The sequence below is a fragment of the Xyrauchen texanus genome, chromosome 7, assembly GCF_025860055.1.
Source record: "Xyrauchen texanus isolate HMW12.3.18 chromosome 7, RBS_HiC_50CHRs, whole genome shotgun sequence".
Lineage (NCBI taxonomy): Eukaryota > Metazoa > Chordata > Actinopteri > Cypriniformes > Catostomidae > Xyrauchen > Xyrauchen texanus.
Window position 1 is genome coordinate 38,250,215 of NC_068282.1, and position 21,538 is coordinate 38,271,752.

The window sequence follows — 21,538 nt, forward strand, 5'->3', positions numbered from 1 at the left end:
ATCGCCTTCAACTTGAAAGCAGCATCATATGCGTTTCTCCATGTCTTTGCCATGGTGAGGGTGACAAAATGACTACCGTAGGCCTAATCAGAATGATGGGAAGTTTGAGCCGCTCGATTTAATCTAAACTGTAAACAAAAAAGTTGTTTTGACCTTAACCCTTCGGCAATTTCATTGGTCTAATGAAAGCTTCACGCGCCAAAAAACTGAGCACGTCACAGAATGTTTTTTTTTTTTTAATAAAATTTGAAAGCGGGAAAAATCCATATATTAGCCGCGTCATTGTATAAGCCGCGAGGTTCAAGGCGTGGGAAAAAAGTTGCGGCTTATAGTCCGGAAATTACGGTATGTATATATATACATACATACATACATGCAAATATTTCTTAAATATACATGCATGTGTGTGTATTTATTTATATATATATATATATACAAAATAATTATACACAGTACATACACATATATTATGTAAAATAAACTTTTATTTTGGATGCGATTAATCACGATTAATCATTGCACAGCCCTAGTTTCAACATGCTTTTAGCCTCTTTACTTGCCCTGTTTCAGTCAACTGGGTGCAAATGGTCCTGTAGCTCAGCCTAGCATGTAGCCCACCTCTCTTGCCTCGTCCCCGCTGTGGGCGCACCGGTGTTGCTGTGTCCTGTCGGCTGGAGTTGGCTTGGTCCAGGCATATGAGAAAGTAAAAGTTCAAGAGGGGGTGTTGTAAGCTCGTATTGAACATTGCCAATGTGCAGAAGTTCTTCCCTGCTGTATCTTAATGTTGCGCACACACAAGCTGTGCGTGTAAGATGGACGATAATGAAATAAAAAATTACGTCAGTGTCAGGAGAGTGAAGCAAACACCAAGTCCACTGTGGGCACCATGTTGAATTGGGAAGCACCTTAATGTGCTTTGCAAATACACATCATCTTTTCATGCCTGGCCTTAAAAAAAAAAAGGATATGTCTTATTCAGTGTATTCTACACATGCCACAAAACTGCAAAACTTGTGATGTTTCCAGTCTCAAATTTTCAACTATCAAAATGCAAGAGTAATCTTAAAGAAATGGATATAAATAAAGCACCCTAAATTTAACTGTACTACATTTGTGCAAAACATCTTGTCTGCAAGGGAGCATATACACTTACTTTATTATCAGGAAATGTATACTTAGATAAAAGTAAAGTTACCTCCTTCAATGTTCTCTTGATTGACCATGAGTACGTTCTATTAATTCTCTTTTTAGCAAGTTGGTTAAAAGACTAAAAATGAATTGGTCTGAATGAGTCACAAAATACCGCAAAATCTGGAAGATTAAGAGGTTAAAATTAGTATTAGCCTGATTATTACGTACTGTTTAAATATCAAGACTAAACTTTCAGACCAAGTTCCTACACTATTTAGCTAACCCTATGAAATCAGATTTAACCTGAGAATCAGACCTTAAACCCCATACAGGTGAAACTCGGAAAATTAGAATATCATGCAAAAGTTAATGTATTTCAGTATCAAATTAAAAGGTGAAACTAATATATTTTGTATATACAACTATATACATATGCATGATTATACTTTTCAGAGGGCCGACATTTGATGGCCGACAGATGTTTAAAATCCTTCTTTTAATTGTTTTTATGTAATATTCAAATTTTCTGAGATTTTGAATTTGGGGTTTTCATAAGCTGTAAGCCATAATCATCAAAATTATAACTTTTGCACGATATTCAAATTTTTAAAATGCGGTGTGTTGAAGTACAATGCCAAAATAACTTAAGACATGTTACTAATTGTTGTATTAATAACTACTTAAATTAATTTAAATAGCAAAATGTTTAGCCACATAAATAGATGAACAGCAAAGACATTCTAAAAATGTTTTAATGCTGATGACTTTAATACACTCCATATTGTCCACGCTCTAATGTGGGCTAATATAGTTGGTGAAATCACATTGAGTGAGCAATCAACTGATACCCAAAATAAATTAAGAAAAGTAAACTGCAATTTCTTGTCAACTGTGGCATTAACTGAACTCATGTTTTGATGGCTTCAACTGTACCACACATTTTGTTTGTGATATTTTTTTCTTCCAGGGAATTATGCTGATAAAGAACAGTCCAGAAGCGTGCCGAAGAAAGGGTGGTCTAAGGCTGAGGTTGCCGCAGTGATGCGACACTTCAGAGATCATGTAAGCAGGGGAAAACTGCAAACTGGTGGAAGACCCCGTGTTGGCACAGCGAACAGTGCAAAATATAAGGGACTTTGTTCGAAATAGAGGAATAGCAGCAAAGAGGCAATCAGAAAAGAGAAGATTTAAATGCACAGAGTTGTGGTGTTATTGTTTTAAAAAATGTGGCTCGTGTTACAAGTTGTCTGGCTGTTATAGGTTGCAATAATTTTCAGTACAAAAATAGAAGTTCAAACTGTACTTCTGACAAACTATAACAAAACTTTTATTTTTTTCTTAGTTTACATTTTATTAATTTATTTTTGTTATGAGCAACCATGGGTCTTCTGAAGTTAAGTAAAGGACAACTAAAGGAGTAAAGGAGTTGTCCTTTAAGTTAGAATGAGAATTGAGCAAAAAAGCTATAATAAATTATTGTCATAGCACTTGTATTATGACAATCTATTGTTCAGCTGTTATTCAGTGTCACCAACTAACAATGGTGATGTTTGTTGTACATTAAAATAATAAAGTCCCATTAATGCTTGGTGGTGTCAGGTTAATCTGTATTTATGTTAATGAGCAATTATTTAAGTGACGTCATTGTCCCTTTAAAGTCCCCATGATGTTTTTTGGACCTTATAAGTCACATATTCTTCAAAAGGGGAACTGTCTCTATAAACCACAATAGTTTTAGGGTGGTGTGTATCACGCTCTGAAGGGTGTATCTGAAGTCTAAAGTGTCCTGAATTTTTTTCAGATTTTTTTGAGTGTTATAATCAAACTCCCATAGCTATAGGACCTCAAGAAAGGGTAGTCCATCTAAACCACCACCGGGCCTGTTTGGAGAAAAAGTCCAGCTAATCCACATAAACCAGTATGTGTGTGTATGTGTCAGCGTGTATTTATCACTTTGTGGGGACCAAATGTCCCCATAAGGATAGTAAAACCCGAAATTTTTGACCTTGTGGGGACATTTTGTCAGTCCCCATGAGGAAAACAGCTTATAAATCATACTAAATTATGTTTTTTGAAAATGTAAAAATGCAGAAAGTTTTCTGTGAGGGTTAGGTTTAGGGTAGGGTTAGGTTTAGGGATAGAATATAAAGTTTGTACAGTATAAAAAACATTATGTCTATGGAAAGTCCCCATAAAACATGGAAACACAACGTGTGTGTGTGTGTGTGTGTAAACTTGTGTTTACTTATAAAGTTTAATAAAGATCATGTAATATATTAGGGTAGCTGACATAAAATAATTTTGAAAAGTTTAAATAGCATTTTGAAAATTATTTTAAAATTACTGCATTTTTGCCTTAATATTAATTGAGAGACTATGGAATATTGGTGTTTTAAGAATTAATTTCTTACACTGCAGGACCATTTAAAATAAAATACAATTATTGGGGGGCAAAACCATTTTTATTAAATGAATGAACATAATGTGGCCTCTTACAGGACTAATTGTATTTATTTATTCATTTATAATTTAACCTAAAATCATCATGCTGATGAACAAAAAGTACATACATTTGCAGCCGCTACTCATCAGCATTAAATATAACTATTAACATTTTCAGCATATTCATGATTCCATCCCAATTTTAAAGATTTATTTTTTCTTTCTTTCTTTCTTTCTTTCTTTCTTATGTATTACCTTTTATACTTGGTTATATTTAGCACAGTAAGGAATTTGTTTTTAAAATGATTACAAAGTTTATTTGTCTTCTTCCTTTGATTACACTTTAGGAAACCTTACAAGGACACGTGAGCCTAAATTCCAAGCCAAGAGAGAAGTTTACAGCGGAGTTAAGCGTTGGAAAAGATTGAGGAATACATGCATACGAGTAGCAGTTAAAAATGTGATCCTCACTCTCTGTTTGCTCCTAATAAGTCTGCTTAATGTTCCTGCAGGCTACGCCAAATATATACTCCCAAAAAAAGAGCAGAATGAAGAGGTCTTTTCTTGATGTAGGCTTTAACGATTGTTTCATTATTTACAACAGAATTAGGATTTTAGCTGACTATAGTTTCAAACCCACACAATGATATTGAGTTGTTCAGTTTTGTGCCTTAACAGAATGAGACTCAAATTTGCTATTTGAAACTGGGATTTGCGTTTTCCCCTGATGGTTCATCAGATTATGCAGATCTTCCATTAACACTTATGACATCACATGCAAAAAGATTGTAGAGTATACTACAGTTGACCTTACATGAAAATCTCATCATTATGGTTGTCTTTTTTCCAGGATTGGATTCTCACAGAATGTAAAGGAGATCAATTGAAAAGCTCTTGTGATGTTTTTTCAAGCCAGCAACACTGGAAAGTTATTCACCTTTTTGCCTAAGCAAAAACAGCACAGGATGAAACTATTTAATCGAAGAGACACTCTCGTGTTGCATCCATCCTCCACACGCACACACACACAAAAACACGCACAGAGCAGCAGAGTAACAGAGAGTTTCATGGCCATATAAGGCCGCCCATGTAACATTTTAACATAAACTGTGGGAGACATGCAACTCTGATCAGTGAAATGCATCTTTGAAATGGTCCAATAATGGGGCCTCATTTCTTGAGAGGTCAAAAGGTTAGGCACATCCAAACAAACACCCACATAATAGCTAGAACACTTATTTTCTGGTTTCTCTCCAAGTACAAAGCACAACAGTGCTTAAAATGTGCAGGAGCCTGAGATTGCATTGCTCTCTGTTCTCTCTCCATCTACCTTAATTGTCTCTTGATTAAAAATAAGCTTAATAAAATTTTTGACAAGGGACATTCTCGCCATTTAATGAGGTTATTTTCAAATCAGGAACTGATTAAAGCCTGATCTGTTGCTGATTTTAGATTTTTAACACTGTTTGCATCACTAACAGATAATTAATCAGATTTTGATGCTATGTGTTTACCTCCAAGCTCTGTTCTGGTGTATTGATGCCCGTGCACTGGAAGTGTTTCCCTAATATGGCAATGGCAGTCCACGCCTCTGATGCCACACAGATATGAAATGTGTCCCTGTCTCCAATTACCCTATTATAGAGTGGAGTCTTAAAAAGCTTAACCATCCCCACCCTCACACATCTTTCTCTTTCCATCTGTATGTGCTCTCAATTCTGTTTTCTCTCTTTCTCTCCTCCCTCTTTCTTTCTTTCTGGTCCAAGGGGGTTGTGCCAGGAGTGGGTTGAGTGGGGAGGACAGAGAGTTGCTCAGTGACGGGAAACCACAGATAGAGCAGGACCACCACAGAGTCACTGGATCAGTGGGATCTTGAAGAGACAGAGAGGGTACCTGTATCCATTTAAAGGCTTGTAAAAACGCAAGAAATCCTTGCCAAGGAGAGACTGAGGAAAGACACTTTCCTATATTTGTTATTATTTTATAGAGATTAGCAGAGGAAGACAGATGACAGACTTTAGGGCAGCTCTAAAGCCCAGTTCTGGGCCTAAGCCAGGGTCTGAGATCAAGACTAACACCCCAGCAAAGGTCGATTTCAGATCATTGCTCAACAAAAAAGATGGTTCACCCAGAGCACCTGCTGCAACCCCACCCCCAAGCAGCACACCTTTAGATTTCAGGTCTGCCCTGAACAAGAAGAAAGCACCAGAACCAGAGAAGAATGAGGCAAATGAGCAGAGCTCGAAACCAGTGTCTAAGACACCCCAGAAGGACAAGCAGAGTGGTATCAATGGTGTTAATGGTGGAGCAATAGACAAAAAGGCTAACGCAACAGAGAAAGCAACAACAGAGAAAAACAGCAGCAGCACCGATGCAGGAAGGCCCACTGAAAAAAGTGATATAGCTCCTGAGAAAGCCAGCCAGGAGAAGAAGAGAGACAATGGAGAGATAGCAGAGACTAACAACAAGGTGAAAGCTATAAATGGAGGAAATAACAATGCAGGAAAACCACCTGTGATCTTAAAGCCTCTCTGTGACATCACTGTGGTGGATGGAGAGAAGCTGATGTTAGAGTGTCAGGTGACCTCTGACCCCCAAGCTGTCATCACCTGGATACTTGATGGGAAAGTGGTGAAGCCATCCAAGTTCATTGTCTTATCACAGGAAGGTACAAATACAGAATCTATTTGCATGTCATAGCTAGATTTTTTGGAGACACTGATCTAAAGTGTTTTAAGCGCAGAGTGTTGCTCTAATGTAGGTAAGGTCACTGGCTCTATTCCCAAGGAATGCATGTATTGATAAAATGCATATTTTATATGTGTGTATATATATATATATATATATATATATATATATATATATATATATATATATATATATATATACAGTGTGTGTGTGTGTGTGTGTGTGTGTGTAGCCCTTTGTAGCCCATATGTATCCGAGAGGGTAGAGATAAATTGACCACATTGTTATTAGAATAACAATACAGAAATCAACATTGGATCCAATTTTATCAGAAAGATCTGACCAGAATTTAATGTTAAGAGAGTTGTAAAGCTTGTTTGTGCTACAGAAATACCTCCCAAACCCTTAAATGTTAATTCTGCCTTTTGATTAAGTTAAACACATATTTAAATGTGTCCAACAAGTGTAATGTGGTGTGGTAACCTTGAGTTCTGTTTAGTTATTCAGTGAAGAGGACAATTTGTCCTAAACCTATTGTCCTAAACATACTGCATTAGGGCTTTGAGCTTAGATGTGCTGTAAATCACAGACTGAGATGTCTGATCATACAGTTGAGGTTGTTTCATGGTCAACTGGAGCACCCAGTGAGTGTTATCTTCGGTCTTTGGGATCTTTCACATTAGGTTATTCGATCTGAGGGTTTATGGTGTCTCTAACTCCTTCCATTGAGATGAGATGGTATGATGAGCTGGGTCACAATTAGAAAGTTCTAAAATAGCAAAAGAGGGTTCCCTTCTGTCTGAATCACATGGGGATTTGGGGGGTGCTTATGTGTTTTGAAAAGCCCTTTGTTTTTCTTGTGGAAATGTTTTTTCTCAAGCATTTGTGATGATTTACTCAGAAGAAGAATTTTTGATATTAGAATAATTTGCTCTTAAAATAAATTGCACATGGAACCACTTCAGCGTTTGAAACTTTTGAATAATATGGAATAATATTCCTCTTTTAGCATTCACCTTAAGAATAGATTCTTGGAATCAAGGATCCACTTTGTCTGGGAGATTCATTCAAAATGTATTGCTAAAAGAATTGTAGAGCTTTTTTGTGCTAAAAGGACATAAATATATTTTTATGTTGTCATAATAGCTAGCATTAGAGTTTTAGTCCTTTCAAGATAGGAGGCAAGGTTTGCCCATAAAATAGGGAGATAAGTAAGAATTTACAAAAAAGATTTTAATTGAAAGATTAACACGTACTACTTACTAGCTAAGCTAATAACTTTTTATTTCTAACTTTTGTTTGGCATCAGGTGAAAAGTGCTCGCTTTCTATCGATAAGGCTCTACCAGAGGATGAGGGGCGCTACACATGCAGAGCAGAGAATGCAGGCGGTAAAGCAGATTGTTCTTGTATGGTCATTGTTGAAGGTAAGTGTCCTGCCTTATCATTTAGTGATAGCACAACAATACCAAATTCCTCCCAGAACTGAATGACAAAAACAATTACGAATACTTTTTGCATTTCTCTAGATCCTTTAGACCCATCTGCAGATAAGAAAAACAAGAAAAGCACTTCTGCTACTCCAACTACAGAAAGTGAGTCTGTTGGAACACCTGTTGTGGCCTGTTCACTGCTTGAGCTGTTACTTTGGATAAAGACACTTAGTGTAACAGCCCTCAACCTTATACCCCTCTTTGAAGCGAACCATCTGTAACCTCTTAGAAATATTAATAATTAAACATTAATACCCAGTTTGTTGTCCTTCCCTCTGCAAGCACATGATCAGCTGGAATTAGAGCTAGACCGTGAGGGCTTTGGCCTAACAGAGAAGTTTTTAGTCCAGTCCTAAATACTTGAATCTGTTGCTGAAGCATAAGACATTTAGTCCAGATTTTTCTTTCAAAATATCTGTCATTTGAGATGATGACACCAGTGATAGTACAACAATCATCATAGGTGCTCTGTATAAACAGTCACAAGGCCTGCCAACAGTACCAGATAATCAGGGGTGTAAAGTAAAAATTCTTAAGTAATATACTTAAATATTATTTGTTGGGATTTGTACTTTACTCAAGTGCAATTTAAATAGAATACTTGAACATTTACTTAATTACATTTCCAAAGAAACAAATAGTACTTTTTACTCTTTACAAAACTTTATTTAAACTTGAAAAGTACATTTTTGCAGATCATTTTCTTTCATCTTACTGGACTGAAGTCGCCTTTTCACTGCAGCTGACAAACCAGAGGTCAGTCACTTTCAAAGTGTGGAGTTCTGACCATCTGCAGAGGTGGAATTTCGGATCTGATTTGAGCTTCGGACATGCTTTGAATGAATACATCACATTCAGTTGTGCGGTCACATACAACACATATTTGTTTGACTAGACTGACCTATGTGACCGCACAACTGAATGTGATGTATTCATTCAAAACTATGAGCACAAAGTGTGAAACACTGACAGTTTTAGTCCTAAACTAAATGCCTTTTTTTCACCTATGTCTCAAGGGGCTGGGTGCTCTGACATTGCAATTTGTGAGGCCCTCTCGAGTTTAAAGAACATTGTGTGACTGGCAACCTTTTGGCCAAAAATAAATGAGGTTCATTACACATCTCAAGGCAGTTCCGAAAGGAAATGTCCATTGTGTGGTGCTAAAAGTGTGTGAAATGTTCTTCTGAACAGATGAGGTTTTTAAGTTTAATGTTCTGTCAAGATTTAAATTAGCAAAACCTACCTCCCTACCCGAAACATTAAACCTAAATCTAACCGATAGTGTCATAAAAACCAAACATGAGATGAAAAACACATAATTGCATCATTTTGTGGTGCTTCTATGACACTTTTGGTTCACGTGTCTATTAAAAAGCTCTTCAGGACTTGTGCCCCAGTCCTTTGTATTGCATATGCAACACTCTATCAGCTAATTTGATCACATTCGAACAAGCTTGTAAATGTAGTTGCTTATGTAAAAGCAAACATTAAAATTAGTCATGCGCTATCGTAAAAGTGATTATATGTCATAAGATAGCATTGTGTGAGGAACAGAGCGAAAAGTACGTGACTATTAACTGATAATGTGCTGTTTTACTCGTGATTTGTGGGAAAGAGAATAAAAGTTGTTGTAGAGCCTCTAGAGTTCATTTCACCAGGATATTGCTATGTTACGTACAACAGGCCACATAAAAATAATTTAGCAAAAATGTAGTTATTGTAAAAGAATTCTTTGACCAGGTTACGAATGCCACAGGGGAGAAATAGTAGAAGACAGTAAAAAGGCGACTTAACAAATCAATCCTATTTAACAACATCATCTCTCACACATTCTCCTCTCTTGACAAATTCTAGGACAAAGGTTACTTTTAAAATTTGTAATACTTATGTACAATTTATTGTGAACACTTTTTTACTTTTACTCAAGTATTTTTTTAGCTAGAATATACAAAATATACAATATTCACTCAGTATCCATACTTTCACTTAAGTTTTTTCACTTACTTTTTATGCCCCTGCACATAATACAAAATGATCTTGTATTTGATGGAACACTGTTGCACTTCATATTAGATCCATACGGGACCCCTCTTGAGTCTAAGAAAGCTTCACTATTTAGCCTATTGCATTTTTAATCAGTGTGGCATTCAAGTAGCAATGTTAAAAATTACAGATTGTTTGACAAGCAGTTACAAATATTTGAGAGCTGTTGATTGTAGCTATGGTACACAGATGCTAGACTTGGATGGGAGTAATGTTGTGGGACACTTTAGTATGACAATAAAATTCATTTATTTTTACAATAGATGATCAGTAAGCCAAAACCAAAGTGATTGCATCTCAAATGCATTTAAGCACTTTATTCCGTAATGCAGGGACTGATATATTTATACACATACATACAGTAGCTGGGGGCAGATACTGGGGCAATAGTGTTTCGTTTTTGTTGACAACATGGTCAGTTGTGACCTGCTACTATTGGATTACTTTAATCTCAAATGGCGAATGTGGTAGAAAGAATTTGATAGAGTGAACAAAAAGAGTGTCCTTTATTTTTAGGTTGGAATCCTAACCGTCACCCTTCTATAGAAGTCAAATGGCCTGTTTGTTATTTTGTTCCAGCTTTTCACATAACAGTCACACTAAACCTTGACTATTAATCTGTGTGGTCAAAGGTTGAGAAGAAAATAAACTCAGCCAATGGTGTTTTGGAACATTAGGCCACCAGATGTACTGCTGCATTTGTGCCACTAGGATTTCATACACATAGCACATACACATTTATTTACAGCTTGGTGAACAAAAGGCACCAAATTACTGACAAATACCAAGACAGGCTATTCTAGTAGTGCGTAAAAAAAGCTCCGGTGTGTTAGAGCCTCAGAAGGGAAATGAAATATGGGAAAGAAGCATGTGAGATGAAAGCAGAAGACAAGGCCTAAAATGGTAGATTTCTGTGTGCTGAAATACATACAGATCTGACTTTCCTCTCTGTCTTCCTTTCCACTGTTCTCCCCCTCTCTCTGTTTGGACTGTGCAAGAGTATTAGTTGGGTTTACATGTTGCATTGTTTCTTGACGGTGATCAAAACTTAAATAAATAGTGGAGAGAGAGAGAGCCACAGCTTCCTGGATCTTTGAGACCCTATATTTAGCATGCCCCTATAAGGGGAATTCCAGCAAGCAGAGTCAACCCAGGGATGCTGATCAGCAGCGGCCGTCTCACTGTCAATTCCCCCATGTGCCAACAGATAAATATTGACAAGCTATTTCATTTTATATGGTGTTAGATATAGAGCAGCACTTCTGTCAACAAGGATGATAGGAGGACTGTTTAGCACTAGTGTATGAATGGAGAATGTAAAACATGTTATTCGTCTAGTTTAAGTTGAGGTACAACAAGTGTAGGCAAAAATAAAAATTAAACTGGGTATTTGTTTGTTTTTTTCGTATTGTGACCAATTTCTACTTTTGAAATATGTCAATTGGGTTGTGTCTTATTTAACATGAAGAACTGTACATATTGTGCCTAAAACAAAAGTAATTTTGTTAAAGTACTTTTATTTTTATTTTTAATTTAGTCATAAAACTCATAGGTTGGTCAAACCTTTCTGTCAAAAGGTTGTTTATTTAGTAAAATATTTAATCAATTACTTTGTGGATGTAAATCACATGCCCTTGCCCTTTTTTACGATATAATAGACCATAGCACTGGGGATCTGTACATGAGGAAAATGTCACTTTTAGTACAGATGCTAATATAATTGAAGGTTATATAATATCATAAAATATCCATCTAAAATCATTTTATGCTTGTTGTACCTCCCCTAAAGCAACGTTTCCTTTAATCAAGATGGATCTCTCATAAATGTAGATTCTGTTTTCTTAACCATACCTCAATACATGTTTTATGTGTTCTGCAGATGAAGCCAGAATAAAGAAGAAACCAGCTCCCACCAAACAGGGTAAGAATTCCTTCCCGCTATCCCTTACATAATCATACTCAGGCCATGTACAGAGACACTTTCTTGTGTACTGAGCTGTCTTGCAGGATTCTGATAGTAGACAGACATAGAAAGAGAGAGAGAGAGAATATTCCTGATGAAAAGCATTGATGCACACCAGCTTATTTTGTGTTTTGGGTGCTGGTCCCCCAGCAAGGGATGCTGGCGTACTGGTGACACTACCTGGCTTTTAAACTAACAGTGTTGAGGGTGAAAAGCATGGGAAATGCATGCTGGTTGAGCTGATCTTTGTAGCAGTGATATGATAACCCTTCTCTGTAAAAAATATTGAGTATGAACTCCATGCTTCCATGCAGGTTCACCACCTCAGTTCCTGCAGTTCCCTGGAGATCAGAAGATCAGGGCAGGAGAGAAGGTGGAGCTGTTGTGCAATTTTGGAGGGATGGCACCAATAACTTGCACCTGGCTCAAGTTTAAAAAGCCGGTAGGAAGGGGTGGAAAGATATTGTGGAAGGGGATAGATGGTGAAATGAGTGTGGGAGAATGACGGTGGAGTTACTGCTACCTACTGTAAAATGCTTAAAGGCTGCTTCTAATCCACAACTGTTTTTGTCAGGCCTCGTGTTTATTAAGTTGAATACCTTGGAATGAGAGTTTGCCATGTTGGTCTGACTTCACAAGATTTCTTAGATCTGTTGCCAGTTAACAAAGTAAATATATTGACACTGAACCACGTTTTAGAAAGGCTTTATTATTTTCTATTAATTCAGTCAATTGTTTAAATTTCCTTTAAGACCTTCAATGCTCTGAACTGAATGGTTAAACAAATTACGGGTGATAATTTAGTATCACCCAACCTAGATTACACTATTCAGTGTAGGAACTCAAACTGAATAGTTAACAAGACAATATCTTTACAGAAATACCAGTAAAGCCTTATAAAGTGTCAATTTCTTGAATTACAAATTATTACACATGTTAGGGCACACTTTCGGGTGAAACAATACACTTTGAAAGCAGACAAACACGGTAGTGGCACCCTACACAAACACAAAACCACATGTCAGCATTTTCATCATGGGCATTCAAGCTCCATTTCACGAAAATCTAAGATAACATACACATGATAATGCTCCTCATCCACATTTGTTTAGCACATACACACTACATCAACAACTTACCGAACTCTTTTATAAAGACTTCGTAATGCTGGTCACGTGCATCGATCAAATATATCCGGTCATCTCGAACTCTAACCACAAAATACACATTATACACACAGGATAAAACGAACACAGCCTATTACACCAGATCAAATGATGATTATTATCTTTACTCACCTAGAACATCGATTAAATCAAGGATGATAATCACTCGACACACAACTGAACTAGTCTCTCATGCACTGCTTTAGCTGTCTTTCTCTGTATCGCGCTATTAACACGTCATCAACAGGGACCGCTTTTCTAAAAGGGAAGTACTCGCTTTCTTTCTTATAAGTTCAAATACCACCCGGCTACATTCTCCCCTGCTGACATGTCAACGCCCTCGGTGACAGCGTAAGACTGTCTCAGCTCTTTAACTGCTTCTCGGAAGAATATGGTACCCAGATTAGCTATCATTTGAGAAACAGCATTATGATTTAGGGCTGATCTAGGCTCATGGTGTAGATTTGAATGTTGACCCACATTAGATCTGGTACTCCTTCGAAGTGTGGGCAAACTAGAAACCCCATCTTCCTCCTGAAACCCTTCCCCAAGTTCTATTCCAGCCGGAACCTCGGGATCACATGAAGAAACCTCTGGAGCTTTCACCTCATTTTCAGCTTCAGTTTCAGTCCGTACCAGACTTTCAACCACACTTGGGCCAGTACATTCCAAAAGCACTACACCCTCCTCTAAACTCTCATCATCCACATCCCCTGTTGAAGCCTCATCCACTTCCACATTAGGCTCAACATTCCCCTTGCGGGCCACTGGAGTAGAGACATGCACACAAGGTCTGAGATCCACCCGATTCACTCTTTTGATGGGCCCTCCCTCCACAGGCTCCACCGTATAAGTGGTCCCTTGAATCTCTATCACCCGGTATTGGGTCGAATGCCAAGCGTCCTGGATTTTATTCCTTCCCAGGGTCGATTCCTCAGGTATACGATCTGGCCAACCTCAATGGATGGACAATACACTTTATCCTGAGAATGCTTAATTCGCTCTGCTGCTTTTTTCTCAGCATAGACCTTGGCACGTTCATGAGCCTCCTTCAGCCGTCTCTGATGCACCACTAACCAGTCATGAGTAGGTTTTGCCCCTGATTCTCGTCCCACAAGTGCATCCACAGGCAAATGAGGCTCCACACCGAACAACAGATAGAAAGGAGAATACCCTGTTGTCGAATCGCGGGGTAACATTATACGCATAGACCAGCTCGGCTAGATGTTCAGGCCACCGTCTTTTGGTCTCAGGAGGAAGTGTTCGCAGCAGCTCATGTAGAGTGCGATTAAAGCGCTCGCACTGGGCGTTTCCAGTCGGATGATAGGGAGTGGTACGGCTTTTCTTAACCCCATACAGCTTGCACAATTCTGCGATTACCTCGCTTTCAAAATTAGCCCCTGGTCTGCATGTAGCCATTCTGGGACTCCGAATTTCATGAACCACTCCCTCAGGAGAACTTTAGCTGTGGTGTCAGCTTTCTGGTCCCGCGTTACGAAAGCTTGCGTGAACTTCGTGAACACATCAGTGACAACTAAGACGTTCTCCCTTCCATCAGTGGCTGGCTCCAATAAAGTGAAATCTACGGCCACCACCTCTAAAGGTCGGCTAGCAAGGAATGATTTCATGGGTGGGTGTACTTTAGGCTGAGGCATTTTAGTGAGAACACAGCGCTGACAGTTCTTTATCCACTGCTCAACATCCCCATACATTCCCACCCAGTAACATCTTGGCCTCAGCAGTTGCAGTGTCCTTTCAATTCCCTGATGCCCCATACCAGCATGCACGGCCTCAAGCACCTGGGTTTTCAAGCAGGTGGGGACTACCAGTTGGAAGCACTCTCCATGACGCACATCCTCCACAACACGGTACAACAATCCCACCTTTTCCCTTAGTCGGCTCCACTGCTTCAGTAATGATCGTACGGATTTTGATAGGGTTTTAACTTCCAAGCCTGCAGGTTTACGTTTCTGGTCCCAAAAGATCCTGAACTCCTTCAGCACTGGATCTTGAGTTTGAAACGTGGCCAACTGCTCTTTAGAATAACCAGGCCAAATAGCAGTACTCCCCTTTTCCTCAGTGCTCGCCAGCACACGCGTTTCCAAGGCGCGCATTTGACGGACCTCGTACCTCTCTATTCCAGCTTGAATCAATTCAACGTTCAGAGCAGTCCCACGTTGTGCCAGGCTACAAATAGTCACACAGTCATCATACTCGGCATCTTCCTCCCCTGCCAAGGGCTGCCTAGACAATGCATCCGCGGCTTGATTACACCGACCAGGTCGGTATTGGACATCAAAGTCAAATGCCGCTAACTGTGCCACCCATCTCTGTTCTAGGGCTCCTAATTTGGCAGTGTTTAGGTGACATAGTGGATTATTATCCGTGATCACGGTAAATTTAGAACCCAGCAAGTAGCCCCTGAATTTGTCAGTTACTGCCCACTTGAGACTCAGCAGCTCCAATTTCATGCTGCTATAATTTTTGTCATTCCTTTCAGCATTCCGCAATCTTCGGCTTGCATAAGAGATCACTCTTTTCTTTCCCTCTTGCTGCTGTAGAAGAACGGCTCCTAAGCCCTGATTGCTTGCGTCAGTCTCAAGGATAAATGGGGCAGAGAAATCAGCAAATCCGAGCACGGAGCACTAGTTAGTTTCTCCTTCAAAACATCAAAGGATGCCTGACACTCAGGACTCCAACCATTGATAACCTTTTGATTAACTTTTGCCGGAGGTCCCTCGTTTAGACACTGGTTGACTAAATCATGCAGCTGCCCTGCGATTTTTGAGAAGCCAGGGACAAATCTCCTGTAGTACCCGCAGAAACCGAGGAATGACCTCAGAGCTTTCAGAGTAGTAGGTACCGCCCACTGCTTCACAGCAGAGATCTTGTTAGGGTCGGTGGCTATACCCTCAGGGGATATCTGATGTCCCAAAAACGTCACTGTAGACTGTAGGAAGTGACATTTCCCTACTTTGACTTTAAGTCCGGTCTCCTGCAGCCTTAACAACACAGTCCGCAACCTCTCCAAATGCTCGGAAACGTTTTTGAGAACACCAAGATGTCGTCCAAATATACGAGCATAATCTGAAAAATTAGATCACTCATGGTGGTTTGCATTAATCTTTGGAAAGTGGCGGGCCCATTGCACACCCCCATCGGCATTCTCAGATGTTCGTACAGCCCAAATGGTGTGGTAAAGGCTGTCTTAGGCCGATCCTTTTCTGCAACAGCCACCTGGTGATACCCACTGGCCAGGTCGATGCTTGAGAAAAACTGGGCACCTCTTAACACATCGAAACTCTCATCCACTCGTGGCAGTGGGAAAGCATCCCGTTTGGTTTTCAGATTTAGCTTGCGGTAGTCCACGCACAACCTAATACTACCGTCGGTCTTTCTCACCAGCACCACTGGAGATGCATAGGCGCATGAACTCTCCTGGATAACACCCTTTCTTAATAGCTGCGCTGTGTTCCCTGACCTCTTTGTACTGGTTTGGCGGAACTCTGCGATATGGCAGGTTGATCGGTACATCATCCACCAGGTTAATCTCATGTTGTACTCTGTCTGTAAATCCGAGCTCCTCATCCCCTATGGCAAACACATCGGCATATTCGGCGAGTAATGCTTTCAACTCAGCTTGCTGCTCCACCGTACCTCCAATGTCCAGCTGGGATATCACTTTAGACCACTGCTCTTGTCTTGATGGTGATTTAGCCCCCATGGAGATCTCTTCTGCATTCGCAGAAATCCGTTGGAATGTTACCTCGTGTCCTGGGTCATTATCCACTAAATTCACTTTCGACAAAACTCCAATGCGAGTCCTAGGGTGCAACCACACATCTTCACCAGACAGGTTAATAACTTGGACTGAGCCCTGTGAGCTTAACACAGTCGGCATAACCAGCACACCTCCTGGCAACGCTAAATGTGCTGGCTCTAACAGCCACTCGCTTTCACCTTTCGCACTCACCGACCAACCTTTTGCCATTACTGTCGATATAGAGCCCGCTGGCACATGCACCATACTTCCCCCTGCTAAACGGGCCACCCGACTCTTAGGAACATCACAGGTCTGTGCTTGCTGGAACACGTTCCTCCAATCAGTCTCTAGCCCCCCTTCCAATGGAGCCTCGAATTCAGACTGCACTATCTGCCGGCACTGACTAATGATGTTCATCCCCACAATACAGGAAACAACTTTTGAGGAGAGCGGAGGATCCTTTACTACTAAGAAACCGCAATTTGGAATTTTCCTGCCCATCGTCTCTACCTCTAACTCGAGATATCCTAAGTACGGGATGTCCAGCCCATTTGCGGCAGTAAGCTTGAGCCATCCAGCAGTCGAAAGCATGTCTTCATCATCACCCCCAAATGCTGTCGAAAGAAACTTTCAGATATCGTACTCACTTGGCTGCCTGTGTCCAGGAGACAGGATACTTCTACGCCCAGAACCTTAATATCTACTTGAGGACATGTCCCCACTGCCCGCTTCAACAGTTCTTCTTGACTTGAGTCTACAGGTTGGCCCCGGATTGCTTGACTCACAGCAACCCGGCGTCACATTTCCCGACTCCATGGGACGGGATGCAGGTTTCTTAGAGTTTTGTTTCTGGGGACAATTTCTGCAATATGTCCGGCTTGTTGACATTTCAGGCATATGGGCTTACCATCCTCAGTGAATCGTAACTGGGTTCGTGGGTTATGCCGCAGGCCCCCAGCCCCTGTTGTTGTGTCATCAAACTATTAACGGCCTGTGTAAGCTCAAGGATCTGCCTGCCCTGTTCAGTGACTACATCCATTACTTTGGATAAAGTGACTGGGTTATGGCCCATGGCTTTCACTTCTGCACAGTGTGCACTTTCACGGTAGGAGCCATAAGTACCACTTCGACTTTTAGTGGTCCGAACCCTCCCAGACTGCTCCTCCCAACCCCATAGATAAGCTTCCTCCCTCACTTCCACCATAGAAGACCCAGGCTTGTCTCTTACATACCGTCGCAGTTCCCGTCTAAGTCGCGGGGTCTCGGATGCCCTCTACAAACTGGTCTCTTAACATCGTCTTTTCATCTCCCACGGCCTCTGGTGCACGCTTAGTAATCTGACTGAGAGCTTGAGCGAGTGCATGAGAGAAATCACGAACATCCTCCCCCTCTTTCTGCTTACGACTATAAAAGTCCTGGAGGAGCTGGGCACTGCTACGCCTATCAGTGAAAGCCTCTCTAAGGTAAGTAAGCATATCAGTGGCTGCATCTGTGTCTACATCGCATCGCAGTCGAACCTCTTCTAATGCAGCACCTCGCAGCAACAACATAACAAAATCACACTCATCATTTGGTGTCAAGTTTCTGGCTCTTAAAGCACGCCCAACCTCATCTACAAACTCATCTACTGTTTTCCCATCTTTTTCAATGTCCCCTGTGAATGGGCTGATGTGACGTTCTCGAGGCACATACACGTAAGTCTTATTAAGCCCACCCTTCAAAGACTCAAGCGTGGCCATTGCTTCATCGTGCTTTTGACTCAGTTCTCTTAACCTTAGGCGAATGTCGTCCTCTTCACCATCTGAATGGTCAGACATGTTGACAGTCAAAGTCTTGAGCGTGGTAACTAAAAGGGTCCGTCCGTGCCTACTTCAGAAATCCAAGGGAAACGCACGTCACCACTCCGTCTGCTCCGTCACGACCTGGCCAATTCCCACGACCCGTCACTATTCTGCGTCGAACACTCCGTCCGGTGATCGCTGGCTCCTCCTATGCAAGATGCTTCTCTTCACCACTACCGTGTTTGCTCACCCGTGTGCCACTAACACTTAACTGACACTGGCAAATCGATTTATAAAAGGACCCCACTTCTGGTACCAAATTTTGTTGCCAGTTAACAAAGTAAATATATTGACACTGAACCACGTTTTAGAAAGGCTTTATTATTTTCTATTAATTCAGTCAATTGTTTAAATTTCCTTTAAGACCTTCAATGCTCTGAACTGAATGGTTAAACAAATTACGGGTGATAATTTAGTATCACCCAACCTAGATTACACTATTCAGTGTAGGAACTCAAACTGAATAGTTAACAAGACAATATCTTTACAGAAATACCAGTAAAGCCTTATAAAGTGTCAATTTCTTGAATTACAAATTATTACACATGTTAGGGCACACTTTCGGGGTGAAACAATACACTTTGAAAGCAGACAAACACGGTAGTGGCACCCTACACAAACACAAAACCACATGTCAGCATTTTCATCATGGGCATTCAAGCTCCATTTCACGAAAATCTAAGATAACATACACATGATAATGCTCCTCATCCACATTTGTTTAGCACATACACACTACATCAACAACTTACCGAACTCTTTTATAAAGACTTCGTAATGCTGGTCACGTGCATCGATCAAATATATCCGGTCATCTCGAACTCTAACCACAAAATACACATTATACACACAGGATAAAACGAACACAGCCTATTACACCAGATCAAAAATGATGATTATTATCTTTACTCACCTAGAACATCGATTAAATCAAGGATGATAATCACTCGACACACAACTGAACTAGTCTCTCATGCACTGCTTTAGCTGTCTTTCTCTGTATCGCGCTATTAACACGTCATCAACAGGGACCGCTTTTCTAAAAGGGGAAGTACTCGCTTTCTTTCTTATAAGTTCAAATACCACCCGGCTACAGATCTTTTAAGCATCTGTCAATTTAACTACTGTAACATAAACTCACTTAGCCCTTTATTAGGAACACTATGGTCCTAATAAAAAGCCTGACAGTCTTCTGCTGTTGTAGACCTTCCGCCTCAAGGTTATCTGAGTTACCGTAGCCTTTCTCTCAGACTGTTGTGTGTGAAAATCCCAGGAGATCAGCTGTTACAGAAATACACAAACCAGCCAGTCTGGCACCCATGTCAAGATAAAAGATTTCCCCATTCTGATGGTTGATGTGAACAGTACCACCTGACTCATATCTGAATGATTTTATGTATTGCACTGCTGCCACACGATTGGCTGATTAGATAATCGCATGAATAAGTAGGTGTATAGGTGTTCCTAATAAAATGCAGTGAGTATAAAATGGGGGATTGTCTTTCTGGGATACAAGTGGTAAGTCAGTAACTTAATAGTGAATACACAATTGCAAAAAATTATGCTTTGGAAAAACTCATAAAATTAGTCTTATCCAATATACTGTACATAAAAACACATATCCTACTCTCATATCTTCACACAAAGTTGAACAACTGTTCTACGAATTTCCCAGTTTACTATCCTCTAACTTTAGTTATCATTGTTCCTGTTTAGATCCAGGCAGGAAGTGGGGGCATTTCCATAGAAACCACAGAGAACAGCAGTCAGTTGACAATCACAGCAAGTGACCAGGATCACAGTGGTTGCTACACGCTGGAGTTGCAGAATAAATTTGGCACCAAGCAGTCCTCACTCAACCTCACTGTCGTAGGTATGGAAGTAAACAAAGACAGGAAGTGACGGACTCTGAGAGAAGGGAAGGAGGCTGATAGGATTATTAGAGACTGTACCATATGATTGCGTGTGCAATATTTGTTATTTGTACAAAGCTCATTTTGTGTTTATGGCATTTTATGATTCTGAGCTCTGAGACTGTATTTCTTGATTTAGCTCATGACTGTTGTCATTTTAACCCTAAAATGCCCATGCATGGGTAACAGATGGGTTTATCAAGGAAATCAATTTACAGTATAGCAGATTGTTTAGGGAATTGATTTATAGTATATTTATTACAGTGACAGCACTCTGGAAGAATCTGATTGTATCTAATTTTGTCATTTTTTCCTTTTTATTTTTTTTGCATTCTAGGGCTGACGTGTTTAAGAATCATAAAGCTTTTATCCTAATTTGACAACTTTAGAGAATCTTCCTCTAAAATAACTTTTTTTTTAAATGTATGCTTTGTTGCTGTCTCAAATTAAGAACAAGGTTAAGAACATGAGCCAGACTGATCTTGCTGGAAATTGTTCTCTGCTTTTAGAATTTTCAAATTGCTTAGTGGCCAGAGCTGGAACTACAGCTGAAAGTATGCGCACACCTTCACGCCATACATTGCGCAAGTGCGAAATATGAGCAAACATCCAAATGAAAATTTGAGTACTGATTACATTAATGTACACCTAATTCTCCTGACCCTAAAGGCTTAGATTCACTCACAGCAAAGTTCTTATTTATTCATCGCTCAGAACAGGAGGGTCAAAACTGAGCAAGGGTGTACTGTTTGGGAATATTCGAACACTGTCTAAGCCGCTGGGGCCAGTATTTAGAGGAGATTTAAATATTAGACACATGCTGTCCTAACAACAGTTGTAGAACATTAACCAATGTGACATTAAAATATGTTATCATTATTAATTTGTACTACATACGTTTGTTTTTAATTACTCCCCCCCAGGACGGATGGCTCCCCGGCCTGAATTGGGCGATGGGGGTATATGGTGAGCAGGGCGTGGCCGGGCTATAATGATGGACGGCTGGGGGAGAATTATCGCTGATTGGAGAGAGATTAGGCAGCAGCCAGAGTTGCAGCGGGAGATAGAGAGCGACACGCAAAGCTGTCTGTGTGTT

General features: G+C 40.2%; 1 protein-coding gene across 1 annotated transcript in view; it reads left to right on the plus strand.

The window, feature by feature from the left end:
* The first annotated feature begins 5,373 nt into the window (after positions 1-5,373).
* Positions 5,374-21,538, plus strand: part of mylkb (myosin light chain kinase b) — a 37,587-nt gene continuing 21,422 nt past the window's right edge. The window contains exons 1-6 of the mRNA XM_052130817.1: positions 5,374-6,241; positions 7,571-7,687; positions 7,790-7,855; positions 11,676-11,717; positions 12,074-12,201; positions 20,246-20,402. Coding sequence (XP_051986777.1) covers positions 5,581-6,241; positions 7,571-7,687; positions 7,790-7,855; positions 11,676-11,717; positions 12,074-12,201; positions 20,246-20,402 — 1,171 coding nt within the window. The 5' untranslated portion in view covers positions 5,374-5,580. The remainder of the gene's footprint in view (positions 6,242-7,570; positions 7,688-7,789; positions 7,856-11,675; positions 11,718-12,073; positions 12,202-20,245; positions 20,403-21,538) is intronic.